Source organism: Haliotis rubra, unplaced genomic scaffold (genome assembly GCF_003918875.1).
Source record: "Haliotis rubra isolate DU_JTF1 unplaced genomic scaffold, ASM391887v1 Scf155, whole genome shotgun sequence".
Lineage (NCBI taxonomy): Eukaryota > Metazoa > Mollusca > Gastropoda > Lepetellida > Haliotidae > Haliotis > Haliotis rubra.
The window spans coordinates 791078-803561 of record NW_025765503.1 but is presented as its reverse complement, the minus strand read 5'-3'; the positions used below and the strand labels follow the sequence as shown (position 1 = coordinate 803561).

At 42.0% G+C, this 12484-nt stretch overlaps 1 protein-coding gene across 1 annotated transcript in view; it reads right to left on the bottom strand.

The window, feature by feature from the left end:
- The window catches only part of LOC124270825 (protein diaphanous homolog 2-like), an 89464-nt gene that overhangs the window by 15847 nt on the left and 61133 nt on the right, over positions 1 to 12484 (bottom strand). The window contains 12 exon segments of the mRNA XM_046705887.1: positions 1813 to 2009; positions 2381 to 2473; positions 2639 to 2753; positions 4734 to 5010; positions 5012 to 5112; positions 5848 to 6017; positions 6902 to 7020; positions 7620 to 7736; positions 8317 to 8435; positions 8746 to 8856; positions 9485 to 9593; positions 11205 to 11338. Coding sequence (XP_046561843.1) covers positions 1813 to 2009; positions 2381 to 2473; positions 2639 to 2753; positions 4734 to 5010; positions 5012 to 5112; positions 5848 to 6017; positions 6902 to 7020; positions 7620 to 7736; positions 8317 to 8435; positions 8746 to 8856; positions 9485 to 9593; positions 11205 to 11338 — 1662 coding nt within the window.

Here is a 12484-nt window from a genome sequence, read left to right as displayed (position 1 = left end):
CTTCACACCGGAGATCCGGGTTCGATTCCCCAACTGGGTACAATGTGTGAAGCCCATTACTGGTGCTCCCCACTGTGATGTTGCTGGAATATTGCCAAAAGCGGCATAAAACCAAACACACTTACTCACTCCTGCAACATGACAGTAGCATATTAATAATCAGACTGGGACCAGACAATCTGGTGATTGATACTAAATCAGTCTCCAACAGCAACTGTCTAAGATGACATTCAATCACCAAAGTCATCAAAACCCAGTCACCCGGGAATCTTCTCTAACATCGCAGTGGGGAGCCTAGTGGTTAAAGCGTTCGCTCATCATGCCTGGGTTTGATTCCCCACTTGGGTACAATGTGTTAAGTCCATTTTATCTGCTGTGATATTGCTGGAATAAAAGCAGCGTAAAACCAAATTCATTCACCCACTCACTCTTATCTAACACTGGGATCTCCATGGGAGTGACACTAATTTGGTCCTGTATGCTGCTTCAGTCTATGCTAGTTGCAACACTGTCCCCATCGCAGGGGTACGGCTACAGGACTGTCACCACCAGAGATGTCACAATTGTACATTCCCCAAAATGATCAATGACAACTTAAAAATATCATCCATTACACTGTCAATAGTATTACTTCTTTAAGTGGCATTTACATGCTGGCGTGATGAAGAGGAACAATATTTATGAATAAAATAAAGAAGTTGTCTATCCAGAAAAATTGTTCCTCTTTAGAAATAGTATTGATAGACCAAACAAAACTTCTAAAATGGTCTCCTTAAATTTTCCATTTGTTTGTATTTAAGAAACATCTTGTGAACATGTTCCAGATGAACAAAGCCCAGACATTGAGTCTCATGAAGAACAGGCAAATTGTAGCGCAAATAGGCTTGCGCAACAAAGATAACATGACCAGTCTCCCCATATGCGGCGAAGCGAAAGGTTAATAACGTGCTTCCCTCGCTTCGGTTTGAAAAATATTTTTAATATCAAAATAAAATATCGCCATCATCAAAGGTAGACACCCATTTCCTCACAGAGTTGTGCTCTCAGATTTCCAACCTCATATTTAATAATTACTCAGGGACAATATATTTAATTCAACATTTTAAGCGCAACTTGTGGCATGTCAAATCGTTCTTCGCCTCCATTACCCCTGCCATTTTTCGAACTAAAGCGAGGGAAGCACGTTGCCAACCTTTGCTCGCATATGGGAAGACTGGTCATTTTCTCTTTGTTGCGCAACCCTATTTGCGCTACAATTTGCCTGTGCTTGAAGCAATGTTTCAGATAACCACAATCTGGACAAGCATGGCAGTAGATGGAAAACATGCATCAATCACAGGGCAGTGGTTGGTTGGTTTGTTGCTTAACGCCACACTCAGACATATTCCAGCTATATCGCATTGGTCTTTAAATAAATAAGTCCGGACCAGACAATCCAGTGATCAACATCATGAGCACTGATACAATGACATGTGTCAACCAAGTCAGCGAGTCTGATCACACTATCCAGTTACTGAACTCGTACAAGCATGGTTTGCTGAAAACCAATTCTAACATGTCTACACAGGTTATCTCAAAGTTTCTGTATTGTCTAAACAGTGCATAGTATTCCTGTAGTATTGCTGATCCACAACCAGCAATAACTGAGTCAAGGAACACCACTCTTAATGTACGTCTATATTTATATCAAAGGTATCTTCCACTGTCAGAAACAAACTGAATGTATCATGACACCTTGGTATGATTCAACAAAACACATGACACATGATACGTGATATCACTCGGATAAAGGACAGTGAAACTGCCACCTACCTCCACTGCAAACTGTTCTGGTTCTGCGAGATCATTATACTGGTCCTTCAAGCTAGCGATCTGGTTCATCTGCTCCGGTGTTGGCATATACTTCAGCAGTTGTTCCAACATGGCCTCCGACAAGTTCTCATCATCTATCGCCAGGATGCGTCGCTTTATTTCCTTATATGGCACCTTGATCGACCCCAGGAGGATAGCTGTAACACAAATAACAATGTACAGGGGTCCTCAGCCTTGGCAAGGAGAGCTAGAATTATACCTACATGTCCATGAACTTCACTTGTAAATAATAATTCAGACTGGAAGCACTCCGTTATTACTACAGTGAACAATAGATCAGGGTTTATGGAACTCGATTTTCTATTCTCAGTTGTTAGAGTGAGTGATTATTTTTTTACATCGCTTTCAGCAATATTCCAGCAATATCACTGCAGGGGACACCAGAAATGGGCTTCACACATTGTACCCATGTCAGGAATCGAACATGGGTCTTCGAGCCAACGCTTGAACCACTAGGCTACCTCACCACCCATTACAAATATGAGTAAGAGCAATAAAGTGAACTTACACAGATTCTGTCCTGCTTTTGGATCTAGCACCCGTAATTCTTTCGACTTCTTCTTTGGCTTGATGTCCATATTTTCACTTGTCTCTTTCTTTGCTGCAAGAAAAGTAATAATCTAACTGTCAAACAAAGAAAGAACTGAACAAAGGGTGACATAAATGAAAGCTGATAAGGTTTCACCACTTAGGTCACCTGGTATCTGACATATGGATGACTTAGAGATACGATAGCTTTTGTGGTATAAAAGACAAGCATATTTACCTGGAGCTTTCACAGCAAAGCATTCCTCTAGACCCTTGAACAAGACATCGCTTTCAAATGTTTCTGACGATGCCTTCACCCAGAGAGAATCTTTGTCCAAAACACGTGCATTCACCTTTGCAAGAAAATAGAGAAATAGCATAATTCTCAGAATACCTTCAAGTCATTTCCTGTACATCATCAAGGATGTTGGTTCCCCAGCAACAACTGTAGCAACAACATCGCTTTGTGGAAAACACAGGTCTAGTCAGTTGTTCAAGTGAGTGTGTGAGTGAGTATCGTTTTACGCCACTTTTAGCAATATTCCAGCAATATCACGGCGAGGGACACCAGAAATTGGCTTCACACTCTGCACCCAAGTGGGGAATTGAACCCGGGTCTTCGGCGTGACGAGCGGACGCTTTAACCACTAGGCTACCACAGTTGGTCAAGAGTATCCGGAGCAGGACAAGCCAAACATGTGGTTGATGTCATGAGCAATAATAACGGCATGTGGGTATGACACATCAAGACTAACAACACAAAAGATGGCCACCCAAAAACTACCAATACCTCATTAGCAATGAGTGAGCGAGTTGGGGTTTATGCCACTTTCAGCAATATTCCAGCAATATCACGACAAGGGACACCAGGAATGGGCTTCACACATAGTACCCATGTGGGGAATCGAACCCTGGTCTTCGGGCGTGACGAGCTAACGCTTTAACCACTAGGCTACCCTTGGTTCCCAGCAACAACTGGAGCAACAACATCGCTTGTGGAAAAACACAGGTCTAGTCAGTTGTTCAAGTGAGTGAGTGAGTGAGTATGGTTTGACGCCACTTTAGCAATATTCCAGCAATATCACGGGCGAGGGACACCAGAAATGGCTTCACACACTGCACCCATGTGGGGAATTGAACCCGGTCTTCGGCGCGGACGAAATGGACGCTTTAACCACTAGGCTACTCCAATCACTCTGTAGTTGTTCAAGAGTATCCGAGCAGGACAAGCCAAACATGTGGTTGATGTCATGAGCAATAATAACGGCATGTGGGTATGACACATCAAGACTAACAACACAAAAGATGGCCACCCAAAAACTACCAATACCTCATTAGCAATGAGTGAGCGAGTTGGGGTTTATGCCACTTTCAGCAATATTCCAGCAATATCACGACAAGGGACACCAGGAATGGGCTTCACACATAGTACCCATGTGGGGAATCGTGACGAGCTAACGCTTTAACCACTAGGCTACCCCAGCACGCCCATTAGCAATGAGAAACCTTTGTGAATATTGTTTGTTGGGCTATGCTGCTTTCAGAAATATTCCAGCTATATCACATTCAACACAGCCAGACAAACCAGGGGTTAATGTTATGAGCACCCACAAGGTATGACAAAATGCTCTCAATGAAGACACTGTGCCTAACCAGTGGATAAACATACGACAGTTATGAAACATAATTATAAGAAATTAATAATATCAAATACAATTCCTCAAAACTATGCCAGCCCTATGACTATTCTGTAACAGTAAGACAGCTGAGATAGCTTCATAAACAGGGGACACTTGCACAAACCAATGGTAACTTAACCTAGACTTATGACAGTTATAGCGATAAGTTCAGTTTGTGCAGGTGGGCCCTTGTCCCTAGTTACACCGTGTAACTTTCAAATGAATAACTGAATCACACTAGTCTGTTATTGTAACTGGACACCGGTAGGACACGGGTAGCGCGTGAAGAGCACGTGCATTGGGCGTCCAAGGCAAGGTGTTGGCTGCCATTCGCATCCCAGTTGATTTCAACAGTAAATACCAAATATCAAAATTACATCTAAAATATATCTTCGGTTGGTTCATAAGTTGGATCAAAACCTCCTCCTCAGTTTTGTTTGAAAAAGTAGGCCCTTGGCCTCGGGAAATCGGGTCGGGCCTGTCGTCCCTCCCCATTTTCCCTCTGCCATGGGCTTACTGTTTCAAACAAAACCTCGGAGTTGGTTTTGATCCTTTACAAGAAACATCTTCTCGGGACCAAATCTACTTTAAGAGCTCCAGACAAATACAGATTTTACAAGAAGTTTGGGTCATAAACTTTCAAGTTTGACTCACCTTGTTCCAGTTTAACCTCTTGGTCTGTGTATTTGTCGTGTATTTTTTCTTGGGCTGCATACCAAATGGAAGTACATTTGTTGGGGGAGAGGGGGCACCTGGGGGACTCCAAAGCTCCTGGGGGTCGGGGTGCCCCAGGAGGGGGTGGGGAGGAGGAGGCCCCACCTGGAGAGGAGGAGGTGGTGGAGGTGGACCACCTCCTGGTGGTGGAGGAGGAGGAGGTGGTGGTGGTGCACCTCCACCAGGTGGTGGAGGGGGTGGTGGTGGTGGCGGCGGGGCCTCCACCTGGGGGCGGGGGAGGTGGAGGAGGAGGTGGAGGGCCACCACCAGGCCCCTTATTCAGTGCACTGCTCACAACTGTCCCTATTCCCTGAGATATCTGTGAAACAGAAATTAAAATATACAATCACATTGTCAGTGTCACTTTAATTTTTTCGAAATATTTACAGTTGTGTTTTGTTTTGTTTGTTTTGTTTAATGCCGCACTCAGCAATATTCCAGCTATATGATGGCAGTCTGTAAATAATCGAGCCTCGACCGGACAATCCAGTGATCATGAGACTTGATCTATGCAATTCAGACATGATGAGATGACATGAGTCAACCAAGTGTGACCCTCCAATACTGTTAGTGGTCTCTTCCGACAAGAATGAATTACTGAAGACCAATTCTAACCCAGATCTTCACGGGTAGGTCTGTTAAGTAAATGAAGTTCAAGGAATGATAAGTCTTTGACCCTCCAATACTGTTAGTGGTCTCTTACGACAAGAATGAATTACTGAAGACCAATTCTAACCCAGATCTTCACGGGTAGATCTGTTAAGTAAATGAAGTTCAAGGAATGACAAGTCTCTATAGATGATCACTTCTTTACACCGTTTTTCAAGCAGGAAGGGGTGAATGGATACAGCAGTATATCCATTCACCACCCCAAGCTTGAAAACGGTAATAAGCATCTGTACAGCAACGTCGCCATTGTACAATAAAGAAGTGATCGTCGTTAAAGACTTGTGATTCCCATTAATTACAACTTCTAGAATGCCTCTCAAACAGTTCAATGAAGTTCAAGTTTCTCAAGGAAATTGCAACGTTCACAATAAGATAACACTGGTACCTTTTCCTTCAGTTGTGTTAGCTCCTGCTCATATGCTTTGATCTTCTCATCCATACTTGTGGCCTTGGCTTCAGACTCCTGCTTGGCTGTCAGTGCTGCCTCTAGCTTTGTATTCATCTCACCGATATTCACATTCGAGTCCTCAAACTTAGACTTTTCTGATAAACTACCTGCAAATTAAAGCACCAGTGTTGAAGTTCAAAAAGATCAAAGTCTCTTTGTAACTGTGATGAATGGTGTATGAGATTATGACATCATTACATGTCCTTGACCTTTCTTCAACTTTAAAGTGTTTATGATGAGTTGTACGCCGGCTTGTCATCAAGTTGGGCCGCAAATATAATTATCTTACCTTCATCTAAAATACCTTAATTTCATTGGTCAAAGACACTTTAACAAGTTTCCGTGTCACCCCTCCGCCGAGAAGATGTATCGCTAGTAATCATATGATGTCATATTATGACGCAGGTGCCCGGAGTTTGAAAACCGTTTGATTAGCTGTTTTTTACTTCACTATGTACAGATTTAGACTTTCACTGCTTTATTTAAACTATTTTATACATTGAATCGTTTGCACAGTCAACTTAAGCATAATTAACCATTTTTATAGCGGCTCAGGTCACACTGCTACAAAGAGGCGTACATCAGACCGTATATCCATCGAGAGAAGCATACAACAATATTACCACATTTCTGAATGTTGGCAAATGTTCCATTTTCACAAAAAATATTAAAAAAATAACTAATGCAGCCATATAAATATGTTTATGCTGGTATACTTGTATTTGAATCTGTACGAGTGTTCTACAGACCCAGCTGATTTGACAAGTACAAAACCTGTCTTTAATCGTGTGTCTTCTTATCAATAAGCTCAGTCTTAGCACTACGGTCACTTTCAGATTCATCACAAAATGTTTTCAACCTTTTGCTTCCTCATAAATATGATCCATTAAGTTTCCCCTTATGAAAAACAAAGGTACTTGGGACAGAACCTAACCCTGACCCTTTGTGTTAGGGATTTGCAGAAAGAACATTCCTATATTTGACAACTTACTAAGCAGAGGCTCCACATCTATCTCAAATCTCTTGGTGTGCCGGAAGTCGGGATCCACGCCACTCTTATGCAGCACGATCTGGGTGACACACTCTTCTATGAGTTTGTAATACTGGGGTCTGTCACAAGGAAAACAAAATGACTGAGGAACAAACCATTTTGGCAATCATGATACAAAGATGTCTATATTGTCTAGCCAAATAACACATACATTTAATCTAGTTACCTGACAAAGCGTCTGTCTTCATTGAGAGAATAGAAATGAGTGAAAAGCCACATTAGGTAAGTCAAGCGATAAGATACAGATCATTTCACACGAAAAGACAATCCATCCACTCACCCACCCATCCATCCACTCACCCACCCATCCACTCACTCACCCATCCATCCACTCACCCACAAACCCACCCATCCACACATACATCTACCCATCCATCCATCCACCCACCCACCATCCAAATCCACACCCACCCACCCATCCATCCATACACCCACCCACCCACCATCCAAACCACCCACCCACCCATATATCTACCCATCCATCCATCACACCCACCCATCCATCCATACACCCACCCACCCACCATCCAAATCACCCACCCATCCACACATACATCCATCACCCATCCATCCATCTATCTATCCATCCATCCAACAAACAATATGCATGACATCTCCATAAATATATACTTCCTGTCCTCAATGTTGCGCAACTCACCTCGAGTACAAGTCATCTCTGATCGTTAGCAGATGCTGCAAGATTGACAGGAAGTAGGGTTCCGACACAGTGTCCTTGATGGAAGCAGAAATCAGCTCGAAGCACTGGGCGGAATCGGTAAGACGGTTAAGGAACACAGTAAGAAAGTGAGTGGCTGTATGCATGTGTAGCAGTCACCTAATCTTAAGATAACAGGCACTGTCCTCACTTATCAAATGGTGTGTAACCAAGAACATCAACTGTGGATTCCAATCCATCATTCAAGAAACAGTCATTTAAGAAATATATTAGAGTGACTGGGGCGGTATTATGCAGCCTTGTGCACCATATACGTAATGAACATGTTTGAATTATCTCCCCTTGATCAGTACCTCATGCAGCATGGTCTTTTGTTCATACTCATTGGTTTACTTTGGGATTTTTGGACAGAGGAAGAAGAGGTGACATTGAGAAGAATTTGAGACAGAGACTAATAATAGGAAACGTTATACAAAATTGTCATTGTTTTCTTCAAAGAATCATTCCAAGTATGGGACCGCAATGTGTCACCCTAACACAGCCCTGTATCTTCCAGTAACATTTTTGGTAACATTTTTCACTTCACATTTATTTCTATCAGCAAAGTTCACTGGACCCAAATCAGAATAAGCTTGGGTTCAGTGACTAGTGCTTCAAGTTGCTAACTGATCAAGGATATTCTATCTCCATATGGACGTTGTCGTATCTGTGAGAGAACTCTTCAGCATCTTCATCTTTGTGTTCATGGAAGATCTGAACCTGTGTTTTCACCTCATCGTCCGTCTGGCCATCTAGCGTCTGAAACATACAAACAGTGAGTGATGAAGATGGAGGCTGATCCAACCTGATCAACATGGCAATGATACAAGCAATGTGACTGATTGACTGATTCCATCAATGATTTATTCCTTAAATAATTGATTGAAACAATAATAAAACACGAATATATTCATACTGGCATTATAGGAATGGTGACTGTCTATCTCCTCTGAGCTCTGTTCCACAATAACTAAGACAATCGTAGTTCCCTTACCTTAACATAAGACTAATAAATCACAGAGATTAGATCACTTTGGAATGGAATGGAGCCCTAGACAAGAACACTTACCGGCATCAGGTCGATCATGCCCGTCCTCATGATCTCATTCCGTAAGTGTAATCGGAAATCCAGATCGTCCGGTGTACTCACAAGCGCATTCACCAGCTGTATGCAGGCAAGCTGGAAGTACAGATGAAAACAGTGAGACATCAACGCTGATGAAGAGTGTGACTTGTATAATGCCACATGAACAGTGAACGTCAGTCCCATCAGTTGCTTCTTACAATTCTTATCAGGATCTTTATGGGATTTGAACCTTGGGACTCACTTTCACCTAACGTTTTAAGAACAGTGTTGCTGCACTAAGCCTGTATTTTTTGTTCTGAGTTTCAAAGACTGCCACGTCACTCTATCATTATGACCACCTAGGTGAGGTGAAGGTGGTAAAATGGGGTTTAATGTTGTGCTTAAGAATATTTTTCTCATATGACGACGTGCATGCAAGTTTATGTGTGGCTGCTTGTACTAAGCTGGTTTTATAGTGCTAGTTCACTGAGATTCAATGCCGCAGTGAAGCATGCATACCCAACTCAGACACATTATACTGACTCTGAGCAAATCAGTCCTTGTTGTATTCATTAATGCCGAGCGCCAGACAGGGACCAACAAGTTAGTAGCATATTATAACGTCTCTTGGTATAATGCGGACGGGGATCAAACCCGTGACCTTACGCTCTCCAGGCGGACGCTCTAACCACTACACCATGGAGGCAGCCTACTACCTAGGTAAGAGTGACGTATTGCTCACCTGCATGGGGAGGTTGTCCCTCATCCCCATCCCCATGATGATCGGGATGAAGCGCTCCTGACTCCGGATCTCCCCGCACACTGTGATGCCCTCTAGAGCCTTCTCGTGTCTGTACAACAATAGTCAGTTATACATCATTGGAAGAATCCTTTCGTAATTATTACAAATTAGGCATGTAATTGTTGGTATCTGATGCTAAGTACAAACTATAAGGGTAATAACGAGGTGACCTGAACCTGAAGGGCTGTGAGGCTGAATACTGTTTGGTTTAATGCCACTTTGAGGAATATTTCAGATATATCGCAGCATATCAGCTACATGTCTCCAGTGATGCAGATCTTAAACATTTACCACGTTGGTGATGACCACAAGCATGGGTATGCTGCTAACAAACCAACGATTAGAAGATTATGGAACTCCAAAGGGGTACAACTCTGCATTGTAGCTCCTTGGATTCAACCATGCTCTCTGCCGTCTCCTGAATGATTATTGCCCAACTTTGTATGCATTTCATCTCTCAGGACCCTAATTATATCGTCCTCGTGGCTTGGTAGACTGTCAGTTTTACCTGAAGTCAAGCTGATCCATACTATAGAAATGATCCTTAAAAGTAATAGTGAGTGAGTGAGTAAAATTTTACGCTGCTTTTAGCAATATTCTAGCAATATCACCAGGGACACCAGAAATGGGCTTCACACATTGTACCAATGTGGGGAAATGAACCCAAGTCTTCAGAGTGATGTGTGAACGCTTTAACCACTAGGCTACCCCATGATCTACACATAGAGACATATATGATAGTACACATTTGTCTGGGATGAGCAAAAGCATAAAATGCAAAATCTACCCTAATAATGAAAGAATGTTGGTGGTATCTCATCCACTCACTGAGTCTCGGACTAGTTTTTATAAGTTTGACACAGGCAAAAACAAGTCATGCACTGGGCAGCTGGTCAACACAGCCCATAACTGACACTGATGTCTAACTAACTGACAAGTGCTGTGTATTATAACAAACATTTCTATCTTGTTAGTAAAGTGAAAGAGCACCAAAGATGTTCAATTTCCAGAAACGTTCATTTGGCATATCAGTTCTTCTGCCCTGTTATTGCTACAAATCACACATGGTGTAGGGAGTGGCTTTTTCAGATATATTCCTGTAAAATCATGTCAAGGAACCAGAAATGCACTTCTAACATTGTGCCCATGTCTGAAAATTTTTATCTTGAGCTTTGGCATGAGAAGTAAATGCTTCGTGCAATTCCATTCACTAAGTCATTGTACTACACTGTACTACTTCGTGGTGTTTTTGGATTAGTGTGCATTCAAATCTCATTCTGAGCTTCCTGGGAAGTATGAAACCTAACCTATTGTATGAGGTGCTAGAAGGTTTAGGGTCACATTACCATCCACCAGGTACCCATTTACTACTGAGTGACCAGAACATTATTCAAAACACATCCCTTAAAATACCACATAGTGGGCAGGACATGATCTATGAATTAATTACACAACAACATCAAACTCTCCTTCAGTCAAAACACATACATGACTCCAACACTGATGATCAGCTTACTGATTTATACCACTGAAATAAACGTTCAAAAAGTCTTACCAAGTCACATAACTGAAATACATCTCCTGATTGGTTAACTATGTCACATGACTGAAATAAATCTCCTGATTGGTTAACTATGTCACATGACTGAAGTAAACCTACCCATTGGGTGGAACAAGACATATGGCAGCAAGGAGACGAACAGCTTCAAGCATGGTTTGTGGGTCGGATGGGTCGACTGTCCGAGAAAGGATGGTTAAAGCTTCCTCATGATTTAATATTTCCATCAAACCAAACTGAAATCAAGTACAACATGCATGGCGGTCACTGGTTAGACATAGAAAGCAGGTGTGTCTGAGGGTTGGTCAGAAGCCTGTACAACACAACATAAATTGTTTACACAGCTTTATAACAAACGATGGAATACTGCTTCAAGCATCGTCCTCTGGGTCTGTAAACAAAATCTCTCGAAGACAAACCAGTGGTCGATAGCATGAGCTACTACGAATACTGATCTTGTATATTGAGACACTACCCTGGCTTAGGTGACAGTGAGTGAATGGACTTTTATGCCAAAACAAGAAATATTAGTTTTCATCCTTTAAATAATCACAAATGTAGGGATCGAAAGAAGAGCAACTATCCACATTTTTATTTTATGATTTACAGTTCGCTTTCAGATTTAGTATGGAGATGTTGGAGTGCAAAATCTTCATCGATTTGAGCATAAAATTGTTAGAGTCTGTCAGTTCATTAGGAAAAAATATAATCTATTTGATTCGATGATTAACATGTTGGATGTTTACTATTGCTGTCAAGCTTACAGCAACAGATACAATATAAACCTCCACCACCGGTATACCTCTCTAGGATGTTTGTACCTCAGACTTCAGTAGGATGTTTGTAGAAGCCTCAGACTTCAGAGCTAAGATCGCATGGGCATAGATCGCTTTATGCAAATAGGCCCAGGTATCTACTTCCCCAGAATCAGTACAGCAAGATGGATGGGATGTGTGTGCTTAAATTGTGGTCTTTCAAATATCAGGACATTCGACCACTTGTGTAACTCAATATATAAATTCAACATAATTTGTGCAATTTTTCCAATTTGGTAATTTGAAATAGGTGACCTCCCCTCGTAGCTGTGGTGGGAAGTGAAGCTTCTGGTATCTAGCTACCTGAGACAAGGCAGTGCTGTGCGAGTTGCAAGATATGTGACGTCTTGGACAGGAACTAGGTGCCACAATATGCCATGTTAGTCTGTGTTGAAACATATCAGTCTACAAGCCACTTTCAGTACATCTGGTACTCAGTCCTCGCCACATCAGCTCCAAAAGGCTTAATTTCCCAACCAAATGTTGTACAGCCCCAAAATGACATATTTTTTCAAGAAAATTCCAGTTTTAGTCCAAGCATATATTACAGATTATGAAAGAATCCAA